Genomic DNA, 13,225 nt, shown 5'->3' with positions numbered 1-13,225 from the left:
AAGAGGTCGCTTTACAATGGGCCATAAATAACAGAAAGGGTTTTGGTTTGTTGAGACCCAACAGTAAATTGTAAGGTGCAAGATGAGGAATCCAGTTATAATACTGATTCTGATTCATTTGGTCTGGAGTGGGTTCTGAAACTGCACTTCTAACAAGCTCCCAGGTGATCCAACAGACTCATGCAACATATTTTGAGTGCTAAGGTGAGAGACAGAAAGGTAGGAGGGTGAGGGAAGAGGCAAGGAAAGCCAGGGTTGTAGCCTAATCACCAAGAGCCTGGATGATACAATGGGACAATATATTCAGTATGTTCAGAGCTGTGTGTTCTGGAAACATCAGTTCTCTGTGAGGATGTAGGTCAGCCTACAGGCAAAAAACATCAGAAGAATGAAGACCTTCTGAGGCTATATAATGGTTCTCAAAGGCAACCACAATTCTACTTAGGGTTGGAACAATGGGAGTAAGAAGAAGGCACTAATTCCAGAGATACCAAGAAGATAAAACCAAATGGGACTTCTAAGATATGTAAAGAACAGAGAGAGTGAGTGAAAGGCATAAATAGAAGGGAAGACATAGCACTGATATTTTATCCTATAGCTAAGAAACTGCCACACCATTAACAGAGAACTAAATGAAAAAAATAACAGCTGTGGGAAGAGAAATATTAGAATTAGGGAATTGTAAAACATAATTTAGTTTGGAAATTAAGCTGCAGTGATTAGCTGAAGGGATGAGTAGGAACACCTATGTGAGGTTTCCTGTTGCTCTCATGGTTAAGTCTGGCAATTTAAAATTCCATTTGTAACAGCCTCTTAATAGTGGAAGGGACTGTGCAACCGTCCCATGCTCTGAGACAGTTAATCATTCAGTTTGTCCTAGAGCAATTACAGTGACAGGATTTATGGCCTAGCTGAGGATAACTTTTATTCTGGAAACTTCAATTAGAAAACTATTCCATCAACTGACCTGAAACTGATCTCCATATACTTTGACCTAGGTTCTAATTCTGCCCTTCAGAACTATACACATTTAAATCCACTGGAAGAACTCTTCATAAAGTTTGTTTAAAAAATCAGCCCAAGTCTTTTGCCAAACTAAACTACATTTTGTTCTTCCCAGCCTTTCTTCAGAGGCCATGGTTGCCAGAACATATCATCAGTGAAACGCCTTAGTTTATTCTCCTTCACGATGGCAAATGTACAGTGAGGCTGTTACTACTGCAGCAGCCCTCCCCACTCCTTGTGCCAGTGAAAGACAGTGCTGTTGGATCCAAACTCTCATTCTGCCAAGTCCAGACTCGATCTAAGACTCTCTCGCAAAACAGTATTCCAAACAATCAGGTCACTGGTATCCACAGAAGACATAATATCCCTTTAAAATACAGAAGGTAGAATGGAACTTCAGCTGCATAGACAGTTCAAATTACAGTACAATTAATACTCCATATGACCTTGAAAATACATTATTTGTTCAGAAACTGTGTCATTTGGATATATTATCATTCAGTTACTTCAAACCACTAGGAATGCTTGTACATAAAATGGATCTATACACAATCTATCCAAATTTACCCTGCAAGTTCCTCATTTGTTTTAATTTTACTGTTGACCATATATGCTCACTCATAAGGAGAACTTGAGGATTTTTCATCTTTCTACTTTATTCACCTACTCTTCCTCCTCTGGGAGGAATATAAAAGTACTTAACATATAAGAAGGCTGAGCTGGTAGGCAGTGGAGTGTCCAGAGGGAGGAACAGAAATAGTCCTGGATCAGCCCTATTTTCCTTTATCGGTTCCTCTTTATTTAACCATCAAAATGCTAAGACTCATGCAGGCAGGATCAAGATGAGGGTCAGAGAAAGGGGAACACATGACTTGCCTGCTGTAATCCTGTATTTATCAAAAGATCCAAAAGACCGATTATGTTTTACAGACTATTAGCTTTTGTTACAGTTTCTACTACTGAATAACAAAACAACCCAAGATATTTTGTTTTTATATTTTATTATGCTCAGTGATTTATTAGGTCAAGAATTCTGACAGGATACAGCAGAAATGGGATGTCTCACCCGCATTATATGCGGGGCCTTGGCTGAGAAGATAACATGCCTCAATGCTAAGGACTGACATCATGCTAGACATCTTTACTCACAAGCTAGTCATTTAATGCTGGATGTTGCCTGGAACTTTAGCTGAGGCTAAAGTGATTTTACCCACACACAAACACACATACACACACATATCAAAGCTGGATTTCTCCACAACTATAGCTTTTGGAAAGCTAATTCTCTCCAAAATAACCTTTTCAACCAAAATGTGAGTGATTTCTTCAATTGCTTGTTCAAATAAATATATACACTGTTACATTTCCTCCCTGCTTTGGAATCACACCTCAGGCAGTGGCATGTTTCTAGCTTCATCTCCGTGTCAACACAGCTCATGTGGAAGTGGCCCCTTCTCCACAGCTCCAAGTATCCTTGACTTCCAGCAACACCATTTCCATTTCTCTCCCCTTTAGAACTACGGGTTCTAATGGCTTTTTATTACTGCAAGTCTCTAAATGCCTCAGTATCCTTTCTTTGTTCCTGAAACTTGCCCAAAATGCTATAAATAGTCCTTGCATTAAACTCTCTTCATTTAAATCAATGGAGAGAATTCTGATTATCATGATCATGACTAATAGAGGCAAACAATAGGAGTTAAATAAAAATGGTTCCAAGAACAAATGTGAAAAATTAATAACCAGATTTCCAATATCTTCTAAGTATTTGATAGAACTGTTAAATAGTATAATTCTCCCTCCATTGACAAAGATTAAACACACACACACACATATACACATACAAACACACACACATATCAGAAATGGAGTTTCAACAATAGAGCTAATTATTCTTTCAAAAATAACCTTTTCCACAAAAATATGAATGTTTCTTTCAAGCTTTTGAAATAATATATACATTGTTATATATATAACATATACATTGTTATATACATAACATATAATAGTGTTATATATATAATATATACATATATATACTGCTGCTGCTGCTGCTAAGTCGCTTCAGTCGTGTCTGACTCTGTGCGACCCCATAGAAGGCAGCCCACCAGGTTCCCCCGTCCCTGGGATTCTCCAGGCAAGAACACTGGAGTGGGTTGCCATTTCCTTCTCCAATGCATGAAAGTGAAAAGTGAAAGTGAAGTCGCTCAGTCGTGTCCGACTCTCAGCGACCCCATGGACTGCAGCCCACCAAGCTCCTCTGTCTATGGGATTTTCCAGGCAAAAGTACTGGAGTGGGGTGCCATTGCCTTCCCATATATATGTGTACATAATACATAATATATGTGTGTGTGTATATATATATATATATGTATGTGTATATATATATATATATGTATGTGTATATATATATATGTATATATATTATGTAGTATATTAATATATGTACATAATATATACATATATTATGTACATATAATAATATATGTATATATTGTACATCAGATCAGATCAGATCAGTCGCTCAGTCGTGTCCGACTCTTTGCGACCCCATGAATCGCAGCATGCCAGGCCTCCCTGTCCATCACCAACTCCTGGAGTTCACTCAGACTCACGTCCATTGAGTCAGTGATGCCATCCAGCCATCTCATCCTCTGTCATCCCCTTCTCCTCCTGCCCCCAATCCCTCCCAGCATCAGAGTCTTTTCCAATGAGTCAGCTCTTCGCATGAGGTAGCCAAAGTACTGGAGTTTCAGCTTTAGCATCATTCCTTCCAAAGAAATCCCAGGGCTGATCTCCTTCAGAATGGACTGGTTGGATCTCCTTGCAGTCCAAGGGACTCTCAAGAGTCTTCTCCAACACCACAGTTCTAAAGCATCAATTCTTCGGTGCTCAGCCTTCTTCACAGTCCAACTCTCACATCCATACAAGACCACTGGAAAAACCATAGCCTTGACTAGATGAACCTTTGTTGTCAAAGTAATGTCTCTGCTTTTGAATATGCTATCTAGGTTGGTCATAACTTTCCTTCCAAGGAGTAAGTGTCTTTTAATTTCATGGCTGCAGTCACCATCTGCAGTGATTTTGGAGCCCAGAAAAAGAAAGTCTGACACTGTTTCCACTGTTTCCCCATCTATTTCCCATGAAGTAATGGGACCGGATGCCATGATCTTCGTTTTCTGAATGTTGAGCTTTAAGCCAACTTTTTCACTCTCCACTTTCACTTTCATCAAGAGGCTTTTGAGTTCCTCTTCACTTTCTGCCATAAGGGTGGTGTCATCTGCATATCTGAGGTTATTGATATATGTATAATATATACGTGTATATACTATATGTATAATACATACATTGTACATATAATATATAATATATACATTGTTATATTTCTAATTTACTATAAAAATCTTAGTTATCCACCATTCTCATTAAAAATGATCATCTCCTTCTTTTCAAAGTGTTTATACTAAATATACTAAATAGTTCTGTTGCTTTTAAAGCTTTGTCAGAGCTTGAAATTAATTCTGTTTGTCTGTACCTTCCAGATGGAGAAGGAAATGGAAACCCAATCCAGTATTCCTGCCCGGAAAATCCCATGGACAGGGAAGCCTGATGGGCTACAGTCCACGTGGTTGGAAAGAATGGGACACGACTGAGGAAACATGCACATACCTTGCAGAACCTTTTTTCTGCCCCATTATTTTTAAAAAGAATTTTTACCTCAGAAGCTCCAGCTTCTGAGCACTAAGCCTACATATCATGACTTCTTGAGGTCAACTAGTGGTGATGACAATAATTACATCTGTAAATTCCCTGATTATCCTAAATAATATAGACCTTCATTTTATTGGCTATTATTTACTGAGCTATTATTTACTGAGTAACACATAAATATCTGTGTTTCACTGTGACATATTTGCCTATGCTCTGTTTCAACTACTATTTCTTCTATACATTACAGTATTTAATAAAAACAAAAGCAACTTATTTTAATATATTCTTTTCCCTCCAAAGAACTTTTTATGTTATATATGGACAAGTTTGTCCCTATTCTCTAGGTAAATTTTTTGCAAGTCTCATTTTACTTTGCCCCTGTTCTAAAATTATTACTACACTTTTTATCCTTTACAAATTATCATTTATGTTCTCCTATCTTCCACATCTATTCTTGTCCTTCTAAGTCAATATCCTCTGCATTCTCTGTGTTTTATTGAGAGCTGATATCATTTTCTCCTAACTGGATTATTTGAAAACTCAGAACAATACTTTGTTTTACTTTCCTATCTCTCTTGATGTATACTGTCATTTAGAGTTTCTGTCACATCTTCCAGCTGAACTCCAAGACTGTGATAACAAGACATGAATCTTGCATTTCTTTGTTCCAAAGAATGTTTAGCATAGCATCTTACACAAAAATATTTAACAGCTATTTAACAGGTACTTACTTGTAATGGACTGTGCAAAAAAAAATAAATGATTATAAGCCAAAGAACTTACTCTTTAAAAAGCTTCTGATCTGCAAATGTATCCCAATAAACCAAATTAGAGTTCCTCAATGACTCAGCAGTAAACACTCTGCCTGCAATGTAGAAGCCCCAGGAGACAAGGGTTCAATCCCTGGGATGGGAAGTTCCCTTGGAGAAGGGCATGGCAACCCATTCCAGTATTCTTGCCTAGAGAATCCCATGGATGGAGGAGCCTGGTGGGCTGCAGTATATGGGAAAACAAAGAGTCGGACATGACTGAAGCAACTGAACACACACACAAACCACATTAAAAAAATGAAGAAGGAAAATCCTATGATCAGCTCAAGAGATAAAGAAAAAGCATTTGACAAAATTAAACATCAATTTATAAGAAAAATTCTCAACAAAGTGGGAATACCTCAACATAACAAAGGCCATGTATGACAAACTCACAGCTAACATATACGGCGGTGAAAAACTGAAAGCTTTTCCTCTACAATCAAGAACAAAATGAGGTTGTCCACAACAACGCAAGACAAGACTCTACACATGGTCATCACCAGATGGTGGACACCGAAATCAGATTGATTATATTCTTTGCAGCCAAAGATGGAGAAGCTCTATACAGTCAACAAAAACAAGACCCAGAGCTGACTGCGGCTCAGATCATGAACTCCTTATTGCCAAATTCATACTAAAATTGAAGAAAGTGGAGAAAACCACTAGACCATTCAGGTATAACCTAAATCAAATCCCTTATGATTATACAGTGGAAGTGAGAAATAGATTTAAGGGAATAGATCTGATAGACAGAGTGCCTGATGGAACTATGGACTGAGGTTCGCGACATTGTACAGGAGACAGGAATCAAGACCATCCCCCAAAGAAAGAAATGCAAAAAAACAAAATGGCTGTCTGAGGAGGCCTTACAAATAGCTGTGAAAAAAAGGGAAATGAAAAGGAAAGGAGAAGAGGAAAGATACACCCATTTGAATGCAGAGTTCCAAAGAATAGCAAAGAGAGATAAGAAAGCCTTCCTCAGTGATCAGTGCGAAGAAATAGAGGAAAACAATAGAATGGGAAAGACGAGAGATCTCTTTGAGAATTAGAGATACCAAGGGAACAATTCATGCAAAGACGGGCTCCATAAAGGACAGAAATGGTAGGGACCTAAAAGAAGCAGAAGATATTAAGAAGAGGTGCCAAGAATACACAGAAGAACTGTACAAAAAAGATCTTCACGATCCAGATAATCACGATGGTGTTATCACTCATCTAGACCCAGACATCCTGGAATGTGAAGTCAAGTGGGACTTAGAAAGCATCGCTACAAACAAAGTTAGTGGAGGTGATGGAATTCCAGTTAAGCTATTTCAAATTCTGAAAGATGATGCTGTGAAAGTGCTGCACTCAATATGCCAGCAAATTTGGAAAACTCAGCAGTGGCCACAGGACTGGAAAAGGTCAGTTTTCATTCCAATCCCAAAGAAAGGCAATGCTAAAGAATGCTCAAACTACCGCACAATTGCACTCATCTCACACGCTAGTAAAGTAATGCTCAAAATTCTCCAAGCCAGGCTTCAGCAATACGTGAACTGTGAACTTCAGATGTTCAAGCTGGTTTTAGAAAAGGCAGAGGAACCAGAGATCAAATTGCCAACATCCGCTGGATCATCGAAAAAGCAAGAGAGTTCCAGAAAAACATCTATTTCTGCTTTATTAACTATGCCAAAGCCTTTGACTGTGTGGATAACATTAAACCGTGGAAAATTCTGAAAGAGATGGGAATACCAGACCACCTGTCCTGCCTCTTTAGAAACCTATATGCAGGTCAGGAAGCAACAGTTAGAACTGGTCATGGAACAACAGACTGGTTCCAAATAGGAAAAGGTGTACATCAAGGCTGTATATTGTCACCCTGTTTATTTAACTTATATGCAGAGTACACCATGAGAAACGCTGGGCTGGAAGAAGCACAAGCTGGAATCAAGATTGCCGGCAGAAATAACAATGAACTCAGATATGCAGATGACACCACCCTTATGGCAGAAAGTAAAGAAGAACTAAAGAGCCTCTTGATGAAAGTGAAAAAGGAGAGTGAAAAAGTTGGCTTAAAGCTCAACATTCAGAAAACTAAGATCATGGCATCCGGTACCATCACTTCATGGCAAATAGATGGGGAAACAGTGGAAACAGTGGCTGACTTTATTTTTCTGGGCTTCAAAATCACTGCAGATGGTGATTGCAGCCCTAAAATTAAAAGACGCTTACTCCTTGGAAGGAAAGTTATGAGCAACCTAGAGAGCATATTAAAAAGCAGAGACATTACTTTGTCCACAAAGGTCCGTCTAGTCAAAGCTATGGTTTTTCCAGTAGTCGTGTATGGATATGAGAGTTGGACTATAAAGAAAGCTGAGCACAGAAGAATTGATGCTTTTGAACTGTGGTGTTGGAGAAGACTCTTGAGAGTCCCTTGACTGCAAGGAGATCCAGCCAGTCCATCCTAAAGGAGATCAGACCTGGGTGCTCATTGGAAGGACTGATGTTGAAGCTGAAACTCCAATACTTTGGCCACCTGATGCGAAGAGCTGACTCACTGGAAAAGACCCTGATGCAGGGAAAGATTGAGGGCAGGAGGAGAAGGGGATGACAGAGAATGACATGGTTGGATGGCATCACTGACTCAATGCACATGGGTTTGGGTGGACTCGGGGAGTTGGTCCTGGACAGGGAGGCCTGGTGTGCGTTGTTCATGGGGTCGCAAAGCTAAGAAGCTTTTGCATAGCAAAGAAAGCCATCAACAAAATGAAAAGGCAACCTACTAAATGGAAGAGTTATCTGCAAGTTATATATCTGATAAGGGTGTTATATCCAAAATATATAAAGAACTCCATCAACTCAATATAAAATGAATAATCATGAAAAAGAAAATAAGCAAAACAAAAGAAACAACCCAATTTAAACATGAGTAGAAGACCTGAATAGACAGTTTTCCAAGGAAGAAGACATAAAGATGGTCAGAAGACAAAGGAAAAGAATGTTCAATGTCACTAATCACTGCTGCTACTGCTGTTAAGTCACTTCAGTCGTGTCCCTGGGATTCTCCAGGCAAGAACACTGGAGTCGGTTGCCATTTCCTTCTCCAATGCATGAAAGTGAAAAGTGAAAGTGAAATCGCTCAGTCATGTCCTACTCTTAGCAACCCCATGGACTGCAGCCTACTAGGCACCTCCGTCCATGGGGTTTTCTAGGCAAAAGTACTGGAGTGGGGTGCCATTGCCTTCTCCGTCGGGCAATGCAAATCCAAACATAATATGGCAGATATCACCTCATACCTGTCTGGATGGTTTTTTTTTTTTTTTTAATGAACAACAAAAAACAAGTATTGGTAAAAATTTGGAGAAAAGGAAACCCTCGTGCACTATTGGTGGGAATATAAATTGATGCAGTCACTACGGAAAACAGTATGAAGATGTCTCAAAAAATTAAGAATGATCATATGATCCAGTAATCCCACTTCTGAGTATTTATCTGAAGAAACAAAAACACTAATTTGAACAGATATACACACACCCCTATATATCTTTGGGCTTCCCAGTTTGTGCTAGTGATAAAGATTATGCCTGCCAATGCAGGAGACATAAGAGATGTGGGTTCGATCCCTGGGTTAGGTAGATCCCCTGGAGAAGGGAATGGCAAACCACTTCAGCATTCTTGCCTGGAGAATCCCAAGGACAGAGGAGCCTGGTGGGCTATGGTCCACAGGATCGCAAAGAGGTGGACACAACTAAAGCAACTTAGCACGCATGCATGCACCCCAGCGCTCACGTGCTTCCCTAGTGGCTCAGACAGTAAAGAATCTGTCAGTGCAGTGTCAGAATCTCCTGCAGTGCAGGAGACCCAAGTTTGATCCCTGGGTCAGGAAGATCCTTTGGAGCAGGGAATGGCTATCCACTCCAATGTTCTTACCTGGAAAATTCCATGGACAGAGGAGCTTGGCAGGTTACAGTCCATGGGTTTGCTAAGAGTGGCACACAACTGAGCAACTAACACTTTCACTCCTTTTTTTTCATTCTCACAGTAGCATCATTTGCAACAGCCAGCTTATGGAAGCAATCTAAGTGTCTATCAGTAGATGAATAGACAAAGATGCTGTGTATATATGTACACAACTGAATATATTACTCAGCCATAAAAAAGAATAAAATTTTGCCACCTGCAACAACATGGATGGACCTAGAGGGTATTATGAAGTGAAATAAGTCAGACAAATGTTTTATCATTTCATTTATATGTAGAATATAAAAAACAGAACAAATGAACAAATAAAACAGAAACAAGATCCATAGATACAAACTAGTAGTTTGGAAAAGGGAGGGAGAAATAGGTTAAAGGGATTAAAAAGTGCAAACTTTCAGTTATAAAACAACTAAGTCACAGGTATGTAATGCACATGTAGAGAATATAGTCGATAATATTGCAGTAACTTTATGATGGTTACTAGACTTATCATGGTGATCAGTTCATAATGCATATAAATGTCAAATCATTACATCATACAGCAGAAACTACTATCCTATTGTATATCAACTCTTCTTCCATTATAAAAAGATTAAAAGAAAAAGCACCTGGACAGGGGTACGGTATATATACTCATAAACAATCTAAGGAAATAAGAGATACAATTGTAAATATAAACTGAATATGAAAATCGTCAGTCTCAAAGTTCTGAAGGGTAAAGTTAGTACACTTCAAAAGCAATAGCTGATACCAGCTTAGGGTATGCTGGACAGTGGTAGGGTTCTACAGAGACACAAGCTAAAAAGGGAGCAGCAGAGAAGGCAGGCCAAATGAAGACGAGTTTCTTAAATTTGCTTGTCGAACTGCAGTTAATGGTTGCAAAATTCAACTTAGTAAAATATAATCAAGCAGGATTCATACACTTGGATCCACCCTGCTTGCTAGTGTTGAATTGGAGCCATAGAAAAGTTAAAGCCCTCTTCTATAGAAGCCAGCCACATAGGTTAAGGTAAAGATACAATATTGCACCTTACTAAATGCACTGCTTAATAAAGCAGTGGTTAAGTATGTTGCTGAAACTTACATTCTTTTAAAACAGAATACACAATTACAAAACAAACTTAGGAAAAACAACTGTTTTATTTGGAATGAGAAAAGAAAGCTCAACAGCTCATTGTAGTCACAGAGTTCCAGATTCCTTTCTTCTGAGATGGCTTTAAGCAATTCACCAGAAATGCTTACTTAGAAATGCTTCTGGCCCCCAGCATCTTGTATCATGCATCGAAACTGGACTGGCGATTCATTTCACAAACAGGATGCTGGGGCTGATGCACTGGGACTATGGACCCAAAGGGATAGGATGGGGAGGGAGGTGGGAAGGGGGTTCAGGATGGGGAACACATGCATACCCATGGCAGATTCATGTCAATGTATGGTAAAACCAATACAATATTGTAATTAGCCTCCAATTAAAATAAATAAATTTATATTATATAAAAAAAAGAAACGTTTCTGGCTACAATCTGTCATTCCTTTCCCACCTAGAACCTGTACTACTCCCAGTATCTTACATTTTCCAGAGACCCAGGCAAAAAAACAGCCCAAACTCAAATTTCATTAGCTTCATCTAAGATTGGCCTCAGACTACAAGAGGCTCATTAAAACAGTGATTCTTGGTGGAGGCCAGGACACTTAGAATCTGGGGAAAGAGAAAGCACATGACAAATTTAAACCATCCCAGATGATCCTGATACGCGCTTGCCACTCTCTACATACTCCCTGTACACATCCTCCCCACCCCAAGCTTCACAGTGCAGAGCCCCAAAGGCTAACGCTCATAGTCTGGTGGCTCCAGTGGTAAACAATCTTCCTGCCAATGCAAGAGACACAGGTTCGATCCCTGGGTCAGGAAGGTCCCCTGGAGAAGGAAATGGCAACTTACTCCAGTTTTCTTGCCTGGGAAAACCCATGGACAGAGAAGCCTGGTGGGCTACAATCCACCAGGTCCCAAAGAGTCAGATATGATTTAGTGACTAAACAACAATGGTATCTTAGAAGGCAATAAATAAGAACTGATCAACTGTCCTTGATCTGAACATAAAGTATGTGTGGAACAACAACAAGTAAACAAAAAATAATTCCACTGTTTTACAATTTAAACACACTGAAAGGTCATGTGATTTCATCAAGTGTATAAACCAGATACTCTGTCTGAACTTCCCCAATACACCTGTGCCTACCACTTCACTTAATCCTATAGGGAAAAAAGGCGGGGAGTTTTGCATATTCCTCTTTGTGGTCTGAGTATGCTTGTCCACTTTATAACTTCTCTCCCAGAATAAAGCAGTGGTGAAGTCTGTTGCTTTACTTAACACCTCAAGGTAACACACCTACTGAACAGGCTTCTTAGTAATGAAAATACAATGTTCCCATCTCAACTCTTCTACCAGCAGCAACTGAGAGAAGCTGCAGTGGCATTGAATGGCCTCCCAAGAATGGTATTTTTCTTTTCCAAAACAAAATTACAACCATCAGCCTACGGGCACCACAAGTCTGCCAGCGACCGAGTCAATTTCTCTCCAACAATCCTGAAAGTTCAGAGGGCCCTTTGGTCTCTAGGTTTCCCTGGGTTAGGTTTAAAAATGAAAGCGCCGGTGGTGAGTTGGGTGGCAGGAGCTATCTAAAAAATCCTGAGCTCCGCAGCGCAGGAGCTTCCTAGTTGGACACACCAACTGTTTTCTCCTGAAGAGGGATTCCCTAACGCCTCTTCCCACTAGACTTAAGACTAACCTCCGGCGCCACCCAAGTCTCCAATCCAAAACCAGCAACAACACTAAATCAAGAATAATTTCCCTAGACTCGGGTGATTTCGCTCCCAGGGTTCAGGGCTGGCTGCGCCCTAAAAGCTGCCAGGGGCGGGGGCACTTTCGGGCCACCGCCTCCCCGGTTCCAGCACTGTCCCTGGAAATACCCGCGTCAGAGAAGGAAAGAAGAGAAAAGTGGGAAATGGCACAACTTTGCAGATTCCACGAAGCCATGGCCCTGCCGAACGCAAGGTCAAAGTGCAGAAGAGAGAACTGCTGCAATTCGGGACGTGCTGGGAGTCAGCCACGGGGGCGGCGAGCAGCCAGGCAGGATCAGGCGGCCTGGGAAGACCCACCCACCCTCGGCTCCGAGCCTCCGGCGGGGCCGGGTGAGCGCGCTAGGGCGGCCGCCGCACGGCGGGGCCAACTCTGGGAGTTGACTTGGAACTTTCCCGGGACGCGCCGCCGCGCAGCCCTCACCTTACTGAACACCTCCAGGTCGTCCTCGTCCTCGTCCAGATCCAGCACCTCGGCCTGCAGCAGGGAGGAGGAGCTGATGCTGCCGGGGAGGGGGGCGTCACCCCCCGGGCTGTCCCCGCCGGCGCCCCCAGCCGGGAGGCCCCAGGAGCGCGCCTGAGACGCCCGGCACTCGCCCTCCATCCCGAGAGTGCGCGCCGGTCCGGCCGTCGCCGCCAGCCCGGCTTCCCCGAGCTTGCCCATTGGCTCCCGCGCATCCTGCGCCTCCCCGGCCGGCCCCGCTCCAGCCCCACGTCCGCTGCGCAGACGCGGAACTGGGAGCAAACGCCCGGCCTGGGTTCGTCCCCACCTGGCTTGGGGCCTGCCGGAGGCGAAAGAGTGGGACTCTGGGGCTCTGGCTAGGGTGGGGCCTGGGACGCGGTCCCCTGAAGGTAGGGAGTGGGACCTGGCTGCAGGGCT

The 13,225-nt window shown here is 41.6% G+C and overlaps 1 protein-coding gene across 9 annotated transcripts in view; it reads right to left on the bottom strand.

Moving 5' to 3' along the window:
* The window catches only part of SNX7 (sorting nexin 7), a 163,999-nt gene extending 151,041 nt beyond the window's left edge, over window positions 1-12,958 (bottom strand). For all 9 annotated transcript variants that reach the window (XR_015160555.1, XR_015160557.1, XR_015160556.1 and 6 more), the window contains exon 1: window positions 12,770-12,958. Coding sequence is in view for 6 of the 9 variants with exons in the window: in XM_086391372.1 (XP_086247498.1) it covers window positions 12,770-12,949 (180 nt within the window). In the remaining 3 variants the exon portion in view is untranslated. The remainder of the gene's footprint in view (window positions 1-12,769) is intronic.
* Between the last annotated feature and the right edge of the window lie 267 nt (window positions 12,959-13,225).

Source organism: Bos grunniens, chromosome 3 (assembly GCF_055505025.1).
Source record: "Bos grunniens cultivar Pamir isolate PY7600 chromosome 3, Bosgru_T2T1.0, whole genome shotgun sequence".
Lineage (NCBI taxonomy): Eukaryota > Metazoa > Chordata > Mammalia > Artiodactyla > Bovidae > Bos > Bos grunniens.
The sequence above is the reverse complement of the archived record's forward strand: the minus strand, read 5'-3'. Positions and strand labels throughout refer to the sequence as shown.